General features: G+C 42.6%; 1 protein-coding gene across 1 annotated transcript in view; it reads right to left on the reverse strand.

The window, feature by feature from the left end:
• The window catches only part of MYO3A (myosin IIIA), a 269541-nt gene that overhangs the window by 33453 nt on the left and 210678 nt on the right, over positions 1-25410 (reverse strand). The window contains exons 27-30 of the mRNA XM_040434050.1: positions 18572-18652; positions 18341-18464; positions 15864-16494; positions 14804-14948 (exon numbers count right to left, since the gene is read on the reverse strand). Of these exons, the coding sequence (XP_040289984.1) occupies positions 14804-14948; positions 15864-16494; positions 18341-18464; positions 18572-18652 (981 nt within the window). The remainder of the gene's footprint in view (positions 1-14803; positions 14949-15863; positions 16495-18340; positions 18465-18571; positions 18653-25410) is intronic.

Raw genomic sequence — 25410 nt, forward strand, 5'->3', positions numbered from 1 at the left:
GAAAAATTACATTGAATGTCACAGATATTTAGGATGCACAAACATTATACAGGAGATGTAGCGCAAGTAATGTCGCTGTCACCAGCGGCTAAGAAAAAATTACACTGAATGTCACAGATGTGTAAGATGCGCAAACGTTATACAGGAGATGTAGCGCAGGTAATGTCGCTGTCACCAGCAGCGAAAAAATTACACTGAATGTCACAGATATTTAGGATGCACAAACGTTATACAGGAGATGTAGCGCAGGTATTGTCGCTGTCACCAGCGGCTAAGAAAAAATTGCACTGAATGTCACAGATATTTAGGATGCGCAAACGTTATACAGGAGATGTAGCGCAGGTAATGTTGCTGTCACCAGTGGCTAAGAAAAAATTGCACTGAATGTCACAGATATTTAGGATGCGCAAACGTTATACAGGAGATGTAGCGCAGGTAAAGTCGCTGTCACCAGAGGCTAAGAAAAAATTACACTGAATGTCACAGATATTTAGGATGCGCAAACATTATACAGGAGATATAGCGCAGCTAATGTCGCTGTCACCAGTTGCTAATAAAAAATGACACTGAATGTCACAGATATTTACAATGCGCAAATGTTATACAGGAGATGTAGCGCAGGTAATGTTGCTGTCACCAGCGACGAAAAAATTACGCTGAATATCACAGATATTTAGGATGCGCAAATGTAACACAACATATGTAGCAGAGGTTGTGTCACTGTCAGCAGCGGGCAAACAATTGCATGCAATTTAGCGCAGGTTGCGCTAACAATATATATTGCAGCCAGATAAAACAATAGTCCTTAAAAGGAGTTTTGGGTCTCTAACACCTTTCAACACTAAACCCTGCCTAAAAAAAAAAAATCCTTTCCCTACACTATCTGTCCCTTCTGCTGCAGCTCACCCTGACTAGACTGAGCCAAACCACGTGTCATCGGGTGCTATATAGCACCCGATGGCGCGTTCTGGCTAGCCAATCACTGTAATGCCAGTAACCAACATAACTAAGGCATTACAGTGAGTGCCAGTACTTCCCTGCATGTTTATTGGCTGAGTAGCAGACAACAAACGTGGGGGGAAGAGACTCGAGCATCACGCTCGAGAACACGCGGTGTTCGGACGAACATCGCGATGCTCGAGTCAAAATGGTGTTCGCCCAAGCATGTTCGCCCAACACTAGAACTTACGAAACAGTCAATGATACCTTTGGTCTGACAAATTTATCAGAAAACTGGTACGCATCACACCTGAAATCTCCAGCAACTCCCTTGCTGCTGCAGATTTCATTTTCTGGCTCACAGATCTCCTAAAAATGCCCCAGAGTCCCGTAATGCAGAACAAATATGACCATTGAAGTCTATGGGTCCATGAAAATCATGGACACAACATGGATGGCATCTGTGTTGTGTCTGTGGTGCATCCGTTTTTCGTTGAAGACTGATAGGAGATGCTTTGGAGATTAATTTTTAGCTGAGCAATGTCCGTGGATTACGTTTGACACACGGAGGGTAAAAATAGACACACAGACCCATCACAGATCCTTCATAGACATCTTCACAAATGAAACACTGGCGTTTTTTTTCACGGATGTGCAACTGACACGGAAATCATCCTGCACACAGGAAAGCCATAAAGCAATGCTTCCATGTGCATGTGTTTAAACGTCATCCATATGTCCATTTATGGAATTGGCAGGCGATGGGGGCCATATTATAGATCTGTACAACTAACACCTGCATTATGACTGTCAGCAAGGCCATGAGGGATTTAGCTGGGGTCCTGGGTTCAAATCTGACCAAGGACAACATCTGCATGGAGTTTGCATGTGCTCCCCGTGTTTGCGTGGGTTTCCTCCGGGTTCTCTGGTTTCCTCACACACTCCATAGACATACTTATAGGGAACTTAGATTGTGAGCCCCATTGGGGACAGCTTGATGCTAATGTCTTTAATGTGCTGTGGAATATAGTAGCGCTATATAAGTGAGGAAAATAAATAATAACTAAAAACAACGTGGAGTCATACCACTATTAGAGGGATACAGGATGCTCAATTTTCCTTAGCAATTTTTCCAACAATAAAGAAAACCATTTCTCTGTTCTAGACCACCAGGAGCATAGTCATTAACAACTTCACTGTCCTAGACCACCAAGAACTTTACCAGGAGCCATTGACTGCTGTGCACTAATGGTGCATTTATCACACTGGAGACTTCATGAAATTCATTACTTCCCCTGCCACTACCCTAGACAACCAGAGAAAACCATTAACCCCTTCACTATCGTGAACAATTATGAAATGTATTATTAATCCCTTCTCTGCCGTAGGCCAATAGAGACTAAGTACTACTAGTGATATAATGGTATTATGTTAGTATCCTTTCCAAAAGGAATGGAAAGCTGGAGTATTGTAACCCAGTCATTGTTCCTCTAGGTTTCGGTGGCATATATTACATCTGCTGGCATCAGATAGGTTTAGGAAAGCTAATTTGAATATCTTTCCCAGAAATCCAGAGGAGAGTTGCCTGGCCAACAGAAGGAATTGACTAAAACGGATGAAAATAAGAACAAAGGATGCTCAAAATAAAGGATAGTTTTTTTTTTTTTTCCTCTGTTCTGACATATCAAAAGAACGGAAAACTTAGCGGTGATGTGAACCTACCCGTACTGGAAGTAGTAATACATTGGAACAAGCCTCCTGCCGATGTAGTGGAACAATCAATAATAAGTTATAAGTTAGAGATGAACAAGTTATTCAAAAATTAAATTTGGCTGCTTTTTACGCTGAATTTTACAAACAAATTCGCTTTGTGATGAAGTACTTTGTCACGAAGCGCATTTCTTTGTAAGTAGTGAGTGCAATGACAGGGAGCGGCACAATCATTGAACCCCTCAGATGCCATGCTCATACATGATCGCGGCATCTGATATAAATAACTGTGTAAAATAAAAAAAAATCATACCTGATCCATCACGCTGGCTGGCAAAGTGACGTCATATGTTACCATGCATGTGATTTTGTGTGAGATCTTCAAGCAAGATGGCGGCGGCCGGCCAGACACGAGCAAATGGATCAGGTTAGTATGATTTGTTTTGTTTTTTTACACTGATTCAGGTTAAATCGATTCGCTACCACAAAGCACATGGAAATTCGGCTCTGCAGCAAAGCAAATTTATCCTAAAATTCGGATCGAAGTCCACTATGTGGACTTCGATTCGCTCAACACCACCAATTATATTTATTACTGCGATAGACAAAAACCCATCCTAAGACAAAGAAAATTATTCAAAACACGAATAAAACAGAGAAGAAAAAAAATATCTAAATATGAGAAAAAAAACACATAAAGGCAGACCAAAAGGTCCTTTTTTCTCTTTTTCTGCCTTCCTGTATAGTAAATTTTGCCGCTGAGTGTGGTGGCACTAAAAGCTGAGCAGCACCGAATCGCAGCCTACATAGACGTCCCTTATTATCATCAAGGCACAGTGATAATGTGTAATTATGTAGAACACGGACAGACACATTAGTAGTAGTTCATTTATCAACAAAGAAGTTTGACAGTGGAGAATAACGTACATTTACAGGAGGTGATTCATACATCACAAGGCACGAGCCGGATGACTAATACCATCTATGATTACCCAGCAGAACCGTGCAGCCCCCACAAACTATTAGAGGAGCACGCTGCTCTCTCTGTTGGCTGAGATGACATTACAGCAATTTCTTTAAATCCTCTTACAGTTTACTTGCTGGCAGATGCTCGGCCATTTCACTGAAATCAGCACTTTGAAATATTACGTGAATGGTAGAGAAAGCTGCAGAAGGGCAGAGAAGGCACTCAGCAGGGAACTGGTTTATGTTAGAATATCCAGGTGACAGTAATGGCTTCCCTATGGTATATTCCCATTACTCTCCAGTTTTCTATACTCCACTACACAACTCATTATGTCGGTGCCATAATACAAAGGTGAAGAAAAGCTCAATGCATCCATTCACTGTTTCTCTCGTAGTCCATAATTATGCAGTCCTTTGTAAAATGACACATACGGTACAGTGAATTGGGTATGTAAATTTAGCTGTAGCATATTGTATATAAAGTATATGCAGCACAGAGGTGCACCGAGTTACTGCAGCGCCATACTACCAGAGTGGGGTTATTTTGAGGAATTAAAAATGAGGACCCTGGAAAATGGAATCCCTGGGCAGTTGCCCAGTTTGAACACTCCTAAACAGGCCTTGCTCATAACACAAATCTTAGGATTTGTTTATGTATACCTTACATACTGTACATTAGGACTACTAAAAGTATGGACGCCTGTTCCCTTTGTGGACAGCAGACTAAGTGTATCTAGGTGGAGCTAGGTATTCTTTTACCAAGGCAAAATATTCAGATATGGTAGTCCCCCCTAGCTATGTCTGTGTATTGTAGACATGGTAGCAAGGGCGTAGCTATAGGGGAAGCAGGGGAAGGGGCTGCTACGTGGCCTGAACTCAGAAGGGGCTGATCCAGGAGGGGGACTATGAGATTTTATTGTCTGGGCCTCCTCAACAGCATTATACAATAACATTATATACAGTGACAGTATATACAGTGACATGACATACAGTATATACCTGTAGGAAACAGATGGAGCAGCTGCCGGGACTGGTCTGAGAGAGCAATCTTGACCAGCCACAGGAATGGGGGTTGCACGAGAGGAGGAGGTTGCAAAGAAGTTGCCCAGTCCTTTCTACTTACTCCACTGCATGACACAGAAGTGTCTGAAGCAGGACCACACCTGACATGAAATGGTGACCTGCAGCATCTCAGAGGAGGTGGCACTGTACAACTAGCCCAGCCAGCATTAAAGGGGTTTTCCGAGATTTTCATATGAATGGCCTATTTTCAGGATAGGTCATCAATATGAGATTGTAGGAGTCTGACTACCAGCTATTTGAGGAAACTGCGGCACTCACTGGAGCTCTAGTGATTGCCATGGCCTCCTTGCAGCTTACCAAGCACAGCACTTGCCACAGCATAGCCACTGTACTTGGTATTGCAGCTCAGGCCCATTCACGTAAATGGTATTGAGCTATACCTAGGCCATGTGCCCTATTAAAATGACGTCACATGGCCTAGGAAGAGGCCTAAACTCTTGCAGAGCACCATGGCCTCTTGGAACAACTGATGAGCCAGGGTACCGGAAATCAGATCTCCACCGATCTCATATTGATGACCTATCCCCGGGATAGGCCATCAATATAAAAATCCTTTAAAACTGAGACACTGGAAAATTTTCAGACCACTTTAGAATCACACACAAGACCTCAGTTCCACAGCATTGGGAACACAATGAAGTCATTGCATTGCTGCATGCTAGCTAGTCGCCTCACTCATCCAGGGATAGCGGTAAGGTGAGCGGAAGGTTTATGTTTTTCTTCTTTTTATACTTTATTCAGGGGACATAAGGTTCTTATTTATTCACGGGTAACAAGGGGCATTGTTATTTATTCAGGGAGGGCAGATAGGGACATTTTTATTTATTCAAGGGACACAGGGGCATTATTACTATGGGGTGCATGGGAAGCAGTAATTTATAGGGGTCACTTAGTGAGCATTATTACATTTTAGGGGCACTCATGGGATATTATCACTTTCAAAGGGCCATATGTTGGGCATTATTACTGTCTAACAAGATGCAACGGATACAGTATCTCTGTTGTTACTAGAATAATACTAGGTAATATTCAGTCACTATACAGTGGTATTGGTTGTAGTCATGGTGTGGTGTGATGGTGTGTTGTGGCGTTAACAGGATTCAGGGCTCACTCAGGCGATGGATGTGTTTTTTGCCTTCCCTTCCTGTAAGCAATGACCAGTATAAGCAGACGGTGGGGCACATTTAATAAGAGGGCCTATTTTTGGACTAACAGAAAACTTGCATATTGGAAAAGTAAAAAAACAGGCGTATTGGAAAAGTCTGTCTTCAATTTGCGCCTCATTTATTATCCCTTATTAAATCTTGTTTGTCTTTTTTGGTTTGAGGCCTAATGCACACGACCGTTCAGGTTTTTTGCGGTCCGCAAACCGCAGATCTGCAAAAAACGGAAGCCACCCGTGTGCCTTCCGCAATTTACGGAACGGGCGGCGCATTGTAGAAATGCCTATTCTTGTCGGCAAAACGGACAAGAATAGGACATGCTATATTTTTTTTGCGGGGCCACGGAACGGAGCATCGGATGCGGACCCAAACAACGGCCGTGTGCATGAGGCCTAATTCTTGTAAGACAGATTCAAATTTACTAAACTGGTCGAAATAGTATGCACATGAAAATGTGGAGCAAGTGAGCTGAATTATGGCGCACATATCCGTGAAAGTAGGCAAATTGTGGCGTAACTCACCACACAGACAGAAAAGTATGCCAACCTTGGGGTGGCGTAGAAATTAGACAGTTTTTATAACAAAATCTGGCGCAAAGTAAGATGCACCTACATAAATAGGATGGAAATTAGGCGGAAAAGTCAGAAAAAAGTTAACATTTTTCATAAAACTCAAATTAGGCACAAATGCCTCCAAAACAGACGCAATAACAGGTTGGCAAATGAGACTTAAAAAATAAGACAGTGGGAAACAGGCTTTTTACTCATGAAAATAGGTTGCAACACTTTAGTAAATATGCCCAATATGTTCAAGAATGGCAAAGGTTATGAGTATTACGGTCACTGCTTCCTCCCTAAGGCCATTTTCCCACAAATGTCTTTCTGTGACTGACCGCATGGCCCATGAGCCAAGCCAACAGCTTCATAGATCTCTTGCTCTGTGGTATTTTTAACCAAATCATCTTAACCCTTGCCTGTCAGAGTTAGAACAGTCTCACACGAGCATAAAAAGGACACATTTGTACACCCATATTATGGCCACAAATCCTGGCCCACCTGAGGGTCGAATGACCTGATCCGTTCTGGATAATCAGATCTCAGTTTACAGAAATTTGACTGTAAGGGCTCATGCACACAAACATATTTTTTGTCTGTGTCCGTCTCGTTTTTTTTTTTTGCGGCCCGTATGCAGAACTATTTATTTTAATGGGGCCACAAAAAAAACGGAAATGGCTCCGTGTCCGTATGTCCACATGTGTGTTCTGCAAAAAAATTAGAACATGTCCTATTCTTGTCCGTTTTGTGGACAAGGACAGGCACTGTCACAATTGATCCACACACAAAAAAAAACAGATCCAACACGGACGTCACACGGATGTCATCCATTTTTTTTGCAGATCCATGAACCATAAATCAGGTGGGACCAAAAATCATAAACCATATTTTTTGGATTCAATTCTCGATCACTTTCACCATCCATTTACACTTACCTTTCATGCACTAATATGTCTATGTTAGGCTTGCTTTAAGTTTTCTGTAATATATTTTGCCCTCCACCATCCCGCCATGAATAATTTATTTAATTTGCTTTTGGTCATACAATAATTTTTTTTTTATTATCTCCAGAAAAAAACAACCCAACACTGTCTATTATAATCTGGATGCGAGCACATCTCACATTTTTAAAACCATTTTCTTTTCCTGCAATCTGATCTATAAATAACGAAGGAAAGGAAATGGATTCATTGCATTAGCTGAAAAGCTGCCAGGTAGCAGCAATTTTTGCCTTAAAACATTTCCAATAATGGAATCTGACAGAAGATAGCAAAAAAAAATGAAATGAACCTGTAAATACCCTCAGATATCGCCTTGACACAGTAGCAGCGCACAAGTAGAGCACCAGAACAAAGATTGCGAGAAGCTTTTCTGAAAATGTTAATTTATTTTTGGAAGCAGAGCAGGTGATATATTTGAAATAGTACACGGTATTTTGCATTAAATTAGGCAGACGGCATGGTGACCGTACAAAAGAAATGGGCTCTACATTCACTTTATGGATTCCAACATCTGCTCTAGAGTATACAGTATAGTATACAAAACGCATATAAAAATACTAGTACCAGGCAAAGGTTATCCCATTTACAGGTCTCAGGTGAGACTAGGAACATTTTACCACCCACTTCTATTAATGGAAGCAAGTACGGTGAGCAAAACCGCATGATTGAGGTAACAGCACTGTCCTTGCTATAAGACCCTAAATTATTTGTATGCAAGTATGTATGGGGGCAATGCATCTACAGCGGACTCCCAAGGGACTGTCACACTCTTATGTTCAGACAATTAAAGGGGTTATCCAAGATTTATAATGCCCCCCCCCCCCCAGAGTCCCCGCACCAGCGTCGCTTATCATACCTGCACGGCCGCCGCTGCATCTCTCCGTCGCGCGGATGAAAGCATCTGGCGTCGGGCAACCAATAGCAGGCCACGGTGGGAAAGAGCCTCCCTAGCATCACCCGCAATGCTAGGAAGGCTCACCCCCCCCCCCCCCCCCACTCTTCGACGCCAGATGTTTTCATCCGCGCGACAGGGAGATGCAGCAGCGGCATCTTCGTTTCGGTATCAGAAGCAACGCGGGTGCCAGAGAGCGAGATAAGTAGAATCTCCCGGGCATATGGGGGGAGGGGGGGGAGCATTATAGATCTTGGATAACCCCTTTAAATTCACACCATAAAAATCTGATGTGTATTAGCTGTGGAATCCGTGCTAGAAATTTGAGATTGACCGTTGGATTTACTTCTGGGATTTATAATCTGTCATGCTGTGGATCCAGAAACCGCACCAAGAAGGGACATGTCAGTTCTTTATTTATTTTTTTCGTAATGTGGCTTTACAAACCAAGCACTGAAAAATCCATGTCATATAAACTACAGCATGGCTTTCGCTTTTAAAACAATAGAGGGTGAATTATGAGAAAATTCAGCGCAGATTATGGAGTGGAATATGCCCCGAAATCCAAACTGAAAAAAAAGACAGTGTGACCATACCCTTACCAAATACTGGGAATTGTTTGAAAATGACTTCCATACAGGCTCCAAACTTCTGTTAAACTTTACACTGTATGGTACACAGGACACTGAGAAAAATACTAATACCAGTCCAAATTTAAAGACGATTGGTGAGACTGTGAGAATACATTCATTCACTTCTGTTAATAAGGAGCATATGCGGTAGCCTGCAGGGGAGACTTGGTGAAGAGGATGGGAGTGGTAGTGCTTGTGTGCTGAAAGGGGTGGTAGTACTTGTGGTGGTGGAAATCCTGCTCTAGCACTCCCTGGACCATACACACACATTGAAGGGAAGGATACACCCTTTCTTCCTCTTGGGGCACACCGTGGTGATGGTCTCCTGCTAGATGGTGGTTCGGGGTGCCCTTGGTGTTGGTGATTTGCGGGCAGATGGAAATAGAAACTCAACAGCCCACAATGATGAGGCTGATTTGATATAACAAGTAAACAGTACGTTACTGATAACCTTTGGCACATTGCAAATACACATGCTTTTCAGAAGCAGGCACAGTTCTTATCAACAGTTGCGGTGGATGGTTTATCCCGAGACTGAATATGGGGTAGTAGACAGTCCTGACATTCTCTCTGAGTCACCTCGCCAAACAGACTTATTTCACCACCCTAATCTCCTCATTGTCCAACAACCAAAAAAAATTCTTTGACACTTTCCACTTCCTCCTCAGTCCTAAAGTTCAGGCACCTATCACAGACCTCTCTGCTGAAGACCTGGTCACCTACTTCACAGAGAGATTAGAAAACATCCGGCATGAAATCAGCTCCCAGCCACTAAGTGTTATTGATCCCCTTACCCCCCACATCTCTTCTGGCTCAGTATCCACATTTGACCAAGTCACAAAAGAAGAAGTCTCCAGGCTCCTTTCTTCTTCTCGTCCTACCACATGTATTTCTGACCCCATTCCCTCACACCTACTCCAGTGTCTCTCTCCAGCTGTCATCACTCACCTAAAAAAAATCTTCAACCTCTCTCTCTCTTCTGGTATTTTCTCCTACTCTTTAAAAAGCTATATCATTAGTCCGTTATTAAAAAAGTTTCTCTTGAGTCTTGACCCATCCTACACAACTAACTACAGACCAGTCTCCAATCTTCCCTTCATCTCTAAACTTCTGGAGCATTTGGTCTACTCTCACCTCATCCGCTATTTCACTGCTCACTCTCTCCTTGATCCATTACAATCTGGTTTCCGCACCTTACATTCTACAGAAACTGACTTCACCAAAAAGACAAATGACCCCCTGACAGTGAAATGCAATGGTGACTACTCTCTGCTCATTCTCCTTGACCTCTCTGCAGGTTTTGACACTGTATACCACCATCTCCTACTCCCCATGCTCCAATCTATCGGCCTAAAGGACACTGGTCTCTCCTGGTTTTCTTTCTATCTCTCTGACCACTCTTTCAGTGTATAATTCACTGGTTCCACTTCTTCTCCTTTCCCTCTATCTGTTGGGGTTCCTCAGGGCTCAGTCCTAGGCCTCCTCCTCTTCTCTCTCTACACAGCCCCAATTGGACAGACCATCAGTACATTTGGTTTCCAGTACCATCTGTATGCTGATGACACCCAACTATACACTTTATACCTCGACATCACCCCTACTGTATTACAGAACACCAGTGACTGTCTCTCCCCCATCTCTAACATCATGTACTCTCTCTATCTGAAACTTAACCTTTCAAAAACAGAACTTCTTGTGTTCTCTCCATCTACTAACCTACCCAAACCTGATATCTCCCTCTCAGTGGGTGACACCATTATCACTCCTAGGCAGCATGCATGCTGTCTTGGTGTTACATTCGACACTGATCTTTCCTTCACCCCCTCTATTCAGTCTTTTGTCCGCTCATGTCGCCTGCCCCTCAAAAACATCTCTAGAATCCACACCTTTCTCACTACAGAAACAACAAAATTTCTCATTGTCTCCTTGATCTATTCTTGCCTCGATTACTGTAACTCACTATTAATTGGCTTCTCCCTTACCAGACTCTTCCCTCTCCAATCTATCCTTCATGCAGCAGCCAGGGTCACCTATCTGTCAAACCGCTACTCCAATGCCTCCGCCCTGTGCCAGTCATTGCACTGGTTGCTCATGCAGTAGAGAATACATTTTAAACTGCTTGTCCTCACCTACAAAGCTCTCCATAGTGCTGTACACAGTTACATCTCTTCCCTCATCTCTATCTACCACCCTTCCCGTGCTCTTCACTCGGTAAATGATTTACGACTGACATCCGCCATAATCCGAACCTCTCACTCCCGGCTCCAAGACTTCTCCCGAGCTGCTCCAGTTGTCTGGAATGCTCTACCCCAAAAAATTAGGTTAAATCACAATATACACAGTTTTAGGCGCTCCCTAAAAACACATATTTTTAGGGTAGCCTATCACATCCCCTGATCTAACTCCTCTCCATATACTGTAGCCCATTTATTATCATTTTCTGAACTGGATCCTCCACTATCCACCGCAACGAGGCACGCACAAGCACTACGGATATCTGTTGGTTACTGGCTCATGTAGCTTTATATCTGCTCCCCTATTTTCCCAAGATGGCTGGACCATTGTACAAACAAGCACTGTTACCTTTTGTGACACCCCTATCTCCTCATAGATTGTAAGTTTTTGTGAGCAGGGTCCTCCCTCCTCTTGTTGTAATTATTGACTTGTCTGTTGCTATGTTATTTATGACGGTTTGTACATGAACTCCTGAACTGTAAAGCGCTGTGGAATATGTTGATGCTATATAAACAAAGATTATTATTATTTTCCAATATATCTGTATTTTCTCTCTAATCCAGCCAGATGGTGCAATTCTCTCTCCCTCTCTCTCTCAATCAGTGGCACCACAATGCCCAACTGTGGTGGTGAGTAGTTCTTTAACAGATGGCCACTCTGTCTCTCTAGTTCGAAAGGAAGGCTGAAGCCTCTAACCTAACCAAATTGCAGTAAAGTCCATAGCAAAAATACATGTGTTGCCTTTACTGGCTTGTATCTTCAACATTTTCACTTGTAATGGCTGCTGAACATTAGAGAATATGTCATTTTTCTTCCTAAGAGGCTGGTGTTAGGCACTGTATCCTCCTGTACCTTGGCTGCTCCCTGCTGCTTTGTGTCCATCTCCTTCACTGCTCCATCTCCAACTACAACTAAACTGAACAGCAGCCCCTGTAGAGGTGATGGGTAGAACAGCCCCACATAGCAACTTTTACTAAAAGCTTCTAGTTAACACCATATTCAACATTCTCAGGACAACAATTCAACCCACATCATGAATACACAATTTAACATATTTAAAGGGATCCTCTGAGAATTTTTAAAGGGAACCTGCGTGAGACTTGGGGAATCGCGGCTGCACTGCAGGCTGCCACTCTCAGGCAAGAGGGGACGGTAAGGGGGCGTGGTTACCTTGACTTGAAGCAAAGAGTCCGCTGAGTTCAAGCTGGCCGGCACTATAGCGCTGATGGAGAATAAAACTGTGTTTTTTTAACTTACGCAGCATCGTAAAACAGGATGAAACATACGATTATTAACAGGCTGCGGGCTACTATGAGGTACTGCTGGCAGGTGTAGATGCATTTTTGAGGTGACAGGTTCCCTTTAATTGATGACCTATAATCCTCTGGATAGCTCAGCCCCATTGGTGTGAATGGGGCTAAGCTGTGATACCAAGCACAGCCGCTGTACAATGTACAGTACTGTGCTTGGTGAGCTGAGAGAAAGCCGTGGCACTACTGCGAGCACCGATGCCTTCTCAAAATGGTGATCAGCAGGGGTTCCAGGTGTTGGTACCCCACTGATCAGATACAGAGGATAGGTCGTCAGTTATAAAAATCTCGGAAAACCCCTTTAACTCCTTATGCAGTAGACACTGGCACACTGCACATAGAAAAGCCACCATGTACAGTACAGACCAAAAGTTTGGACACACCTTCTCATTCAAAGAGTTTTCTTTATTTTCATGACTATGAAGGCATCAAAACTATGAATTAACACATGTGGAATTATATACATAACATACAAGTGTGAAACAACTGAAAATATGTCATATTCTAGGTTCTTCAAAGTAGCCACCTTTTGCTTTGATTACTGCTTTGCACACTCTTGGCATTCTCTTGATGAGCTTCAAGAGGTAGTCCCCTGAAATGGTCTTCCAACAGTCTTGAAGGAGTTCCCAGAGATGCTTAGCACTTGTTGGCCCTTTTGCCTTCACTCTGCGGTCCAGCTCACCCCAAACCATCTCGATTGGGTTCAGGTCCGGTGACTGTGGAGGCCAGGTCATCTGGCGCAGCACCCCATCACTCTCCTTCATGGTCAAATAGCCCTTACTTTCAAAGTTTTCCCAATTTTTCGGCTGACTGACTGACCTTCATTTCTTAAAGTAATGATAGCCACTCGTTTTTCTTTACTTAGCTGCTTTTTTCTTGCCATAATACAAATTCTAACAGTCTACCCAGTAGGACTATCAGCTGTGTATCCACCTGACTTCTCCTCAACGTCACTGATGGTCCCAACCCCATTTATAAGGCAAGAAATCCCACTTATTAAACCTGACAGGGCACACCTGTGAAGTGAAAACCATTTCAGGGGACTACCTCTTGAAGCTCATCAAGAGAATGCCAAGAGTGTGCAAAGCAGTAATCAAAGCAAAAGGTGGCTACTTTGAAGAACCTAGAATATGACATATTTTCAGTTGTTTCACACTTGTTTGTTATGTATATAATTCCACATGTGTTAATTCATAGTTTTGATGCCTTCAGTGTGAATCTACAATTTTCATAGTCATGAAAATAAAGAAAACTCTTTGAATGAGAAGGTGTGTCCAAACTTTTGGTCTGTACTGTATATATTAATTTCTAAGTAGAACTCAAAGCCTTTGCTTCACCACACATCTGTTATGGTTTGCTCCCTTACTAGTAAAGGTGCTTTCACAGTTGGACTTAGGCTGGCCACTTTGGTTAACAGAATCTAAAGGTTACCAGTTTTTACCCTTTACCCCTATACAGGGATCTGGACTTTACCACTGAAAGTTAGACACCAACTAGTAGAGGAAGCAGGTGGAGAGTGTAACCAATCGAGGTAAGGTACGGTACATCGTAAACAGGGAAGAAGTCAATAACCAGCAATAATAATATACAACAACCTCTATAGAGGTAAACAATCCACGGGTCAGAAACAGATATACAGAACGATAAGGGGAAAATCCAAAAGCAGGTTCAGTTATCACTGAACAGAACCCAGTAGACATGTGCAGCTGAGAGATTCCAATAGAGCTCTTAGTCATCTGATTGGCCAGAAAACCAGGCAAATTGGCTGATCGAAGTACACAGATGGATTGGGCGACCATTTGCATTGTGCTCATCTTGAGCAGCATTTACACTGGCTCCATCATGGACTTTATTGTTATGGCAGTTGGTTGGATGAGATTAGTACATTACCACATCATGTAATATTATTTTATTTTACACTTGTAATAAATTAAATTAATAAATGTAGTGGGTAGAGAGAGCAATGAGTCTAAAGCTGAACCAGGGATTCCTACATTATTACCACTTCAATCTTCGCTCATCAGTGAGAATTTCCTAGCCGGACCATACTTATTAGAATAACATTGGCTGAGCCTGCTAATTTCCGCAGGACCTGAGGAACATCTAATTTGTATAGGAGTCTTCCAATTCCTCTGATCGCAGATGTTGGAGGAGAGAAGGATTGGGTTGTTGGATTTCAACATGTCCTATCTTTTTCTCTTGGATAGATAAGTTGCGGCCAGACGTATCTGGCAGTGGTTAATGCCCCTCTCCCTATTCAGAAAACACGTATGATTGGTCAGCTTTAGCCTGTGCTTTCATAGACTGAACTACCTTACCTGTGTCATTTTTCTGCGGGTCATTCCCTTTCATTATCTCTTCTTTCATTAACACTGCCGTTCTCTCAGGACTCAGCTGATTAGACAGAATCATAGCATTCAGCCTTTGCTGCAACATTAGATAGTTTTCCGACAATTTGGCGATCTGGAAAGATATAAAGTATAATTACTGTGTAGTCAAAATGACTATGCAGGAACCGGGCCCTAACAGCTAAGAAGGAGATATTAGGGCTGGCAGAGGAAGCAGGAGGAGCAAGGGTGCATAGAGTGGCTTGGGACCAACCTTGGTGCGGTAGGTGCTCATTTGCATATGGATTAAAAGTATATTTTCTCCAAAACGAAGCAGCAGATCAGCAAGTTAAAGGTATCATTACAGTCAGCTGAGCTAGCCCTACATGATATTAAGTACCAGAGGAATCAGGCTGACTAGTAGTCAGGAACATGCTGAGGTCAAAGTCCAGGAAGGCGACTGTCAGAATACTGACAAGTAAACGGATTACAGTGCAGATATCAAGGTAAAGCAGACTAGCAGAACCTAGCAGGAAATTTGTTAATCAGGCAAAGAGCCATTCAGACGACCGTAAGTGTTTTGCGTTCCGCAAATTGTGGATTCCCAAAACATGGATACCGGCCGTGTGCGTTCTGCATTTCCAAGGACAAGAATAGGAGATGCTCTATATTTTTTGTGGCGCCGCGGAATGGCGGAATGGATGCGGACAGCACATAGTGTGCCGTCCGCATCTTTTGCGGCCCCATTGAAATGAATGGGACCACACCTGTTCCGCAAAATTGCAAATCGGAGGCGAACCCAAAAATATGGTCATCTTAATGGACCCAAAGTGTAAGAGAGACAAGTTGATGAACAAATTAGCCAGGACAGCGATACACAGGACAAGGAGAGAAAAGTTGTAACCCCTGCAGTGCTGAACCTGAGGTGAGATACACTGAACTAAGCTCCGGTTCACACATACAGACAGGACAGACAGACACAGGCTGCCAGCGTAAAAATCTTGAGCACATTTCGTAGTATATACACGTACTTTACCAGTTTTGTCCTCACCTGTTCCGTGAAGAATGCCAGATCTTCCATTTCTTTCAGTACACTCGCCCCATTATTTGTTTCCAATGTGTTGTTTTTGTTTGACAGTTTCCCTTCCTTCTTCAGTCTTTCTCTTTCTCTTACACCACGGTAGTTACTCTGTATAACAATGGCTGCTTTCTCTTCTTCATCATCATTTTCCGGATGTCCATTGCTATGTCTGTTGGAATTTACATCAGTCTGAGAGATTGGATGGTCATCGTTTTCACCGGTATTGGGCACACCTCCCTGTCTCTTCTCTTGGAGTTTCTTCCTTTCTCTTTGACCATGGTAGTTGCTTTCGATGACCAAGGCTGCTTTACTCTCTTCTTCATCATCCTTTTCATTTTCACTTTGCTCTTCCTTTATATTCACATCATCGTCATTTTGATTGTCAGGCATTTTGGTATTATCTTCATTTTGTGTTTTTTGGCGTCCTTCTTTTATTTGCTTCCTTTGCTGATGTCCCCGGAAATGACTCTGTATTACAATGGCTGCTTCGTCTTCACTTTTACCTTCATAGGGTTTGTTAAGGTCTGGTGTGGTCTCCTCTGGTTCCTCACTCTTCGTCACTTCATCAGTAGTTAGACATTGTTTTCTCTTCAATGATTCCCTGCCAAAACAGGATTGTGTTAACACGTTAATGTCAGAAATAAGGTATTTATCTTAATTAAAGGCACTGGCGGATTGGCTATAGACCTTACAGGGAAATTTCCTGGTGGGGCAATGCCCATGGGGCCATCCAAGCCCTCCTCTTTGCCACTGGCCAGGAACATAATGAGCCTTCAGCGGTAATTAACCCTAATGTGGCCCACATCTCACCTCCTAAGCCCCCTGCTCCATATATTAATCAGAGACAACTGGCGGAGGACATAAAATGACATCTAATGATGGACACAACAGAAGGACAGCTTTTGGGGCAATATATTGTGCTGCTCTGTGGTATATGTTTCTGCCGGGACAGTATTTTGCGTTATGGTATTGCTGGCTCTGTCTATTTGTGTTACCCCGCCTTCTGTCAATGTGGACACCCCTACAACATGGGTCCACTTCGTTTTTTTTCCCAGGGCCACTGTAAGTTCCCAGTCCGTCCCTGCTTAAAGGGAATGTCTCTAAAAACCAAACCCTTTCTAACATGAAGCCATCTGATCACTGTAGGTCCAAACTCTCTTTCTCCTAACAGTTATTATTACCAGAGGAAGTCTAGGTATACATATCAACAATGGCTGCTGCAGGGAAAACAGGCTACTCATTTAGATGAATAGTTATTTTTGAAATGTATGGATGCACTGGGTCAGCCAGACTATGGAGACCCATGTCGACTATACCCATATGTGAAATGGATAGGTGTTGTCCTGTCTATTATGTGCCAAATAAAATTTTAGAATTATTTTGCAGATATGATATGAGCAGCTAGAGCAGCCCTCCCCTCTTCTTAAAGTGGATCTGTCACCAGGATTAACCCTATTAAACTAGACATACCGGCTGGTAGGGCTCAGCACGCTGATTAAAGCTATACCTTTCTTTTGTCTGTATGCTAAACAGATGCAAATAAATCTGTGTTTTTTATCATATCCAAATGAGAAATTGGAGAACCAGGGGGCGGAGCTGAATCCTTTGTGCACTGCTTTGTAACACCCCCTGTGCTCTGGTTTTCTTTGGGAACAGTGAAACCCACCCAGCCAGGCACTTGGGAGCAGTGTCAGACTGGGGTGCTTAGGGCCCACCAGTAAAATATATTTTGGGGGCATACCGTATGGATACTTTCTAATATGACCTGCTCACACAGCAGCAAGAGGCTACCAGATGATTGAATATGGAGGTCCCTGCAGCAACTTTGAGAAGGTAAGTCCAGGGGAGAAGAGGACAATGGTGGCCTTCCTCTCTACCTAGAAGTAATCTCAGCTCTGATCGGGTCTATAATAATAAACTGGGGAGTTTTTATAATAATCTATGAGGTGTTTTATATGAACACAGGCTGGATGAGGTTCTGTACATTGAACATATGTATGTAGTGCGGTAAGTCTACTGTGTTATGTGCCACTTGTGCAGGGGGTGGGAGACTAGGGGACCAACTTGCTCAGGGGCCCACCTGGGGATTCACCTGTACCCCTGTGGGCCAGTCCAAGCCTGCTTGGGAGCCATATTTTAGCAGAATAAAAGCACTGTTTCTGGACACGGAATAAAGACACAAAGAACATACAGGTATGCTTGGAATGAGTTTTCAATCTTCTGTGGGGCAATGCTCTCTGTAAGGGCTCATGCACACGACCATATGTATTTTTATGTCTTTATTCGACTTTACTACTCTGCAGTATTTTACCTATGCAGGTGTCGGATTTACAAAACATTAGCTTTTTGACTCAACTGCAGTACTGGATGTAGCTCAAGTATTTGGAAAAAAGAGGCATTAGATAAAAGTGGACATTAGACCTTTTTGACATGACCTCATTTCTTACTTTTTTCTCTGAAAACTCCTTCTCTCCTTAAAGCCACGATAGTGCGATTGGATCGTAGTTGCTGCATCGCTCTCTTTTTTTGACATGTCGCTCAGTTTCTTCCGGACCAAGTATCCTCTGGCACCTGAAACACATACATATATCATGATAAAATGGCACTGGAAACATTCCTTTGGTTTGAGAAAAAAATCCCCTTAGGATTAGTATAATGGGAGCAAAATACACACGTACGTGCTTGGAACTTGATCATGAAATCTTCAGTTTTCTCGGATTGTGCATGAATTTCTTTCCGTACAATGTGACCCCTGTAAACTGTAAAACACATAATAATGTACAGTTATATGATAGAATAGACATTATTTGCAGAGACAGACATTCTTGGTAACCTTGGCCATGGCTAGTTGATGGAGGTTATGAATGAGTCTCCTTCTGTGTATTTCCATAAAATTCCCAGCTTCTATAACACAAATACGGTTCAAAACTAATGGAGTTTGCAGCCCCTGTATTCCATCTTCTCATGTACAGTAACATCCCTCTAAAGGGCCACCTCAGACCCCTTACTCCGGACCAGAACTTTCTGTGATAGATTTTCAAATCTCCTATTTTGTGTGTGTATATTGGACTCTACTTTCAGGGAAGCACACCCAGAGACAACCAGTGTTTTACATGTGACATATACATGTGGCTTTATGTGTTCCTTCCTTTCCATAATGTGCCTTGGGGAAGCGCTAATTGAGGTGATTGCTCCACTAGGGAATGGACAAGGTGAGGGTCAAGGCCAAACTAGGTGCCTGGCAATAAATTTCTTCCCATGTACGGTATGTGCATTGTCACCGGAGTTCTTCTCAAGACTTGACCATGCAATTTACCAGTTGATAGAATCTTTTCATTGGTTGTTGCGTGCACTATTTTTTAAGCAGAGTATTATTAATAGCTGAGTTGTAAGGTTACATCGGTGGTAATATGGGCATGGTCTTTTGGTAATCCATCTTGGCTGCTGCTGCTAAGAGTTTCCAGTGATAGTTAGACATAGATACACTGGAGCTTGAAGCAGATTATGTCATTGATTTTGGCCTTATTTTAAAATGGTCATATCGATCTACAAACCGGATTCCAAAAAAGTTGGGACACTAAACAAATTGTGAATAAAAACTGAATGCAATGATGTGGAGATGGCAAATGTCAATATTTTATTTGTAATAGAACGTAGATGACAGATCAAACGTTTAATCCGAGTAAATGTATCATTTTAAAGGAAAAATTCGTTGAGTCCAATTTTCACGGTGTCAACAAATCCCAAAAAAGTTGGGACAAGTAGCAATAAGAGGCTGGAAAAAGTAAATTTGAGCATAACGAAGAGCTGGAAGACCAATTAACACTAATTAGGTCAATTGGCAACATGATTGGGTATTTCATGATTTCTAAGCAAGATCCACAAGCTCAGGCGTTTTCGCTGGGCCAGGGATCATTTAAAATGGAGTGTGGCAAAGGTCTTTTTGGAAATCTGGGACGCCATGTCATCCGGACCAAAGAGGACAAGGACAACCCAAGTTGCAGGCTTCTGAACGCTCAGTTCAGAAGCCTGCATCTCTGATGGTATGGGGTTGCATGAGTGCGTGTGGCATGGGCAACTTGCATGTCTGAAAAAGGCACCATTAATGCAAAAAAATATATTCAGGTTCTAGAACAACATATGCTCCCATCCAGACGTCATCTCTTTCAGGGAAGACCCTGAATTTTTCAACAAGATAATGCCAGACCACATTCTGCATCAATCACAACATCATGGCTGCGTAGGAGAAGGATCCGGGTACTGAAATGGCCAGTCTGCAGTCCAGATCTTTCACCTATAGAGAACATTTGGCGCATCATAAAGAGGAAGGTGCAACAAAGAAGGCCCAAGACGAACAGTTAGAGGCCTGTATTAGACAAGAATGGGAGAGCATTCCTATTTCTAAACTTGAGAAACTGGTCTCCTCGGTCCCCAGACGTCTGTTGAGTGTTGTAAGAAGAAGGGGAGATGCCACACAGTGGTGAAAATGGCCTTGTCCCAACTTTTTTGGGATTTGTTGACACCATGAAATTCTGATTCAACATATTTTTCCCTTAAAATGGTACATTTTCTCAGTTTAAACTTTTGTTCCGTGATTTATGTTCTATTCTGAATAAAATATTAGAAGTTGGCACCTCCACATCATTGCATTCAGTTTTTATTCACGATTTGTCTAGTGTCCCAACTTTTTTGGAATACGGTTTGTACAATTTAGTCTTGCAGCAAGGTGGGTTTGTGCACGCACTACTTACATATATATTCCTTCTATTTCTTACATGGCCAAAAGCAAAATTTTTCACATACTTACTTATTGTCCATGTTTGAAACAGAGCTGATGTTCACAAACTATTGAGTTTGTTGTCCCTTTAATCTATTAAACAGGTCTTATTATCTATCTATCTATCTCATATCAATCAATCAATCAATCTATCTCATATCTATTTATTTTACTCACTTATATAGCTCTGAAATATTCTGCAGCGCTTTACAGACATCATCATCACTCACTGTCCCCAATGGGGCTCACAATCTAAGCTCCCTATCAGTATGTCTTTGGATGTGGGAGGAAACCGGAGAACCCGGAGGAAACCCACACAAACACGGGGAGAACATACAGACTCCATGCAGATGTTGTCCTTGGTCGAATTTAAACCTAGGACTAGGGATGAGCGAACCCGAATTTTGGGGTGTCCGTGACACGGACCCCAACCCGAACATTTTCGTAAAAGTCCGTGTTCGGCGCTTTCTTGGCGCTTTTTGAAAGGCTGCAAAGCAGCCAATCAACAAGCGTCATACTACTTGCCCCAAGAGACCATCACAGCCTTGCCTACTATTGGCATGGCTGTGATTGGCCAGTGCAGCATGTGACCCAGCCTCTATATAAGCTTGGGTCACGTTGCGCTGCACGTCACTCTGTTGATTCAAGCATAGGGAGAGGTTGCAGCTGCAACGTTAGGGCGAGATTAGGCAGATTAACTCCTCCAAAAGACTTCATTCTGTGATCGATCTGCAGCTGTGGATCATTGAAGCGTTTTTAGATCACTTTTTTTCTGGGGTGATCGGCGGCCATTTTGTGACTTGTGGTGCGCCAGCACAAGCTATCACCAAGTGTATTTAGCCATCAATAGTGTGGTTATTTTGTGCTATATCCTACATCACCTGCAGGCTGAGCCTGTGTCACCGAAGTGCATTTAACCATCAACAGTCTGGTTATTTTTTGGCCATATACTACATCAGCTGCAGGCTGAGCCTGTGTCACCGAAGTGCATTTAACCATCAACAGTCTGGTTATTTTTTGGCCATATACTACATCTGGTGCAGGCTGAGCCTGTGTCACCCAAGTGCATTTAACCATCAACAGTGTGGTTATTTTTTGGCCATATACTACATCAGGGGCAAGTTGAGCCTGTCACCCAGCGCCTAAAAAATAGACCTGACATTTCTATTCAACCAAATCTGTACTGTTTTAGCTGGTCAAGTTATTTGTAGTGACCGTAAAAGCAGACTTTTTGTTCTGGGTTGAAAAACTATTCCCAAATTTGCCATTCTCAAAATAACTAGTTTCTGGTATATGAGGCCTACTTGAAATCTATCCCAAAAAGGATATCTTACATTGAAGGTGCTGATAGTGTCATTCAGAAAAACCTAAGACACACGCTACCGTGCAGATAGAAGTCTAATTCTGTGATTAAACCTATACCTGTCACATAGCGCAAAAAAAAAACAGGCCTGACATTTCTATTCAACCAAATCTGTACTGTTTTAGCTGGTCAAGTTATTTGTAGTGACCGTAAAAGCAGACTTTTTGTTCTGGGTTGAAAAACTATTCCCAAATTTGCCATTCTCAAAATAACTAGTTTCTGGTATATGAGGCCTACTTGAAATCTATCCCAAAAAGGATATCTTACATTGAAGGTGCTGATAGTGTCATTCAGAAAAACCTAAGACACACGCTACCGTGCAGATAGAAGTCTAATTCTGTGATTAAACCTATACCTGTCACATAGCGCAAAAAAAAAAACAGGCCTGACATTTCTATTCAACCAAATCTGTAGTGTTTTAGCTGGTCAAGTTATTTGTAGTGACCATAAAAGCAGACTTTTTGTTCTGGGTTGAAAAACTATTCCCAAATTTGCCATTCTCAAAATAACTAGTTTCTGGTATATGAGGCCTACTTGAAATCTATCCCAAAAAGGATATCTTACATTGAAGGTGCTGATAGTGTCATTCAGAAAAACCTAAGACACACGCTACCGTGCAGATAGAAGTCTGATTCTGTGATTAAACCTATACCTGTCACATAGCGCAAAAAAAACAAAGGCCTGACATTTCTATTCAACCAAATCTGTACTGTTTTAGCTGGTCAAGTTATTTGTAGTGACCGTAAAAGCAGACTTTTTGTTCTGGGTTGAAAAACTATTCCCAAATTTGCCATTCTCAAAATAACTAGTTTCTGGTATATGAGGCCTACTTGAAATCTATCCCAAAAAGGATATCTTACATTGAAGGTGCTGATAGTGTCATTCAGAAAAACCTAAGACACACGCTACCGTGCAGATAGAAGTCTAATTCTGTGATTAAACCTATACCTGTCACATAGCGCAAAAAAAAAAACCAGGCCTGACATTTCTATTCAACCAAATCTGTACTGTTTTAGCTGGTCATTTGTAGTGACCGTAAAAGCAGACTTTTTGTTCTGGGTTGAAAAACTATTCCCAAATTTGCCATTCTCAAAATAACTAGTTTCTGGTATATGAGGCCTACTTGAAATCTATCCCAAAAAGGATATCTTACATTGAAGGTGCTGATAGTGTCATTCAGAATAACCTAAGACACACGCTACCGTGCAGATAGAAGTCTGATTCTGTGATTAAACCTATACCTGTCACATAGCGCAAAAAAAAAAACAGGCCTGACATTTCTATTCAACCAAATCTGTAGTGTTTTAGCTGGTCAAGTTATTTGTAGTGACCGTAAAAGCAGACTTTTTGTTCTGGGTTGAAAAACTATTCCCAAATTTGCCATTCTCAAAATAACTAGTTTCTGGTATATGAGGCCTACTTAAATTCTATCCCAAAAAGGATATCTTACATTGAAGGTGCTGATAGTGTCATTCAGAAAAACCTAAGACACACGCTACCGTGCAGATAGAAGTCTGATTCTGTGATTAAACCTATACCTGTCACATAGCGCAAAAAAAAAACAGGCCTGACATTTCTATTCAACCAAATCTGTACTGTTTTAGCTGGTCAAGTTATTTGTAGTGACCGTAAAAGCAGACTTTTTGTTCTGGGTTGAAAAACTATTCCCAAATTTGCCATTCTCAAAATAACTAGTTTCTGGTATTTGAGGCCTACTTGAAATCTATCCCAAAAAGGATATCTTACATTGAAGGTGCTGAAAGTGTCATTCAGAAAAACCTAAGACACACGCTACCGTGCAGATAGAAGTCTGATTCTGTGATTAAACCTATACCTGTCACATAGCGCAAAAAAAAACCAGGCCTGACATTTCTATTCAACCAAATCTGTAGTGTTTTAGCTGGTCAAGTTATTTGTAGTGACCGTAAAAGCAGACTTTTTGTTCTGGGTTGAAAAACTATTCCCAAATTTGCCATTCTCAAAATAACTAGGTTCTGGTATATGAGGCCTACTTGAAATCTATCCCAAAAAGGATATCTTACATTGAAGGTGCTGATAGTGTCATTCAGAAAAACCTAAGACACACGCTACCGTGCAGATAGAAGTCTGATTCTGTGATTAAACCTATACCTGTCACATAGCGCAAAAAAAAAACAGGCCTGACATTTCTATTCAACCAAATCTGTACTGTTTTAGCTGGTTAAGTTATTTGTAGTTACCGTAAAAGCAGACTTTTTGTTCTGGGTTGAAAAACTATTCCCAAATTTGCCATTCTCAAAATTGTGGTGAACGGGAACAATGAGGAAAACATCTAATAAGGGACGCGGACGTGGACATGGTCGTGGTGGTGTTAGTGGACCCTCTGGTGCTGGGAGAGGACGTGGCCGTTCTGCCACAGCCACACGTCCTAGTGAACCAACTACCTCAGGTCCCAGTAGCCAGCAGAATTTACAGTGATATTTTGTGGGGCCCAATGCCGTTCTAAGGATGGTAAGGCCTTAGCAGGTACAGGCATTAGTCAATTGGGTGGCCGACAGTGGATCCAGCACGTTCACATTATCTCCCACCCAGTCTTCTGCAGAAAGCGCACAGATGGCGCATGAAAACCAAGCCCATCGGTCTGTCACATCACCCCCATGCATATCAGGGAAACTGTCTGAGCCTCAAGTTATGCAGCAGTCTCTTATGCTGTTTAAAGACTCTGCTGCCAGGGTTTCCCAAGGGCATCCACCTAGCCCTTCCCCAGGGGTGGAAGAGATAGAATGCACTAACGCACAACCACTTATTTTTCCTGATGATGAGGACATGGGAATACCACCTCAGCACGTCTCTGATGATGACGAAACACAGGTGCCAACTGCTGCGTCTTTCTGCAGTGTGCAGACTGAACAGGAGGTCAGGGATCAAGACTGGGTGGAAGACGATGCAGGGGACGATGAGGTCCTAGACCCCACATGGAATGAAGGTCGTGCCACTAACTTTCACAGTTCGGAGGAAGAGGCAGTGGTGAGACCGAGCCAACAGCATAGCAAAAGAGGGAGCAGTGGGCAAAATCAGAACACCCGCCGCCAAGAGACTCCGCCTGCTACTGACCGCCGCCATCTGGGACCGAGCACCCTAAAGGCAGCTTCAAGGAGTTCCCTGGCATGGCACTTCTTCAAACAATGTGCTGACGACAAGACCCGAGTGGTTTGCACGCTGTGCCATCAGAGCCTGAAGCGAGGCATTAATGTTCTGAACCTTAGCACAACCTGCATGACCAGGCACCTGCATGCAAAGCATGAACTGCAGTGGAGTAAACACCTTAAAAACAAGGAAGTCACTCAGGCTCCCCCTGCTGCCTCTTCTGCTGCTGCCGCCTCGGCCTCTTCTGCTGC

The sequence above is a fragment of the Bufo bufo genome, chromosome 5 (genome assembly GCF_905171765.1).
Source record: "Bufo bufo chromosome 5, aBufBuf1.1, whole genome shotgun sequence".
NCBI lineage: Eukaryota > Metazoa > Chordata > Amphibia > Anura > Bufonidae > Bufo > Bufo bufo.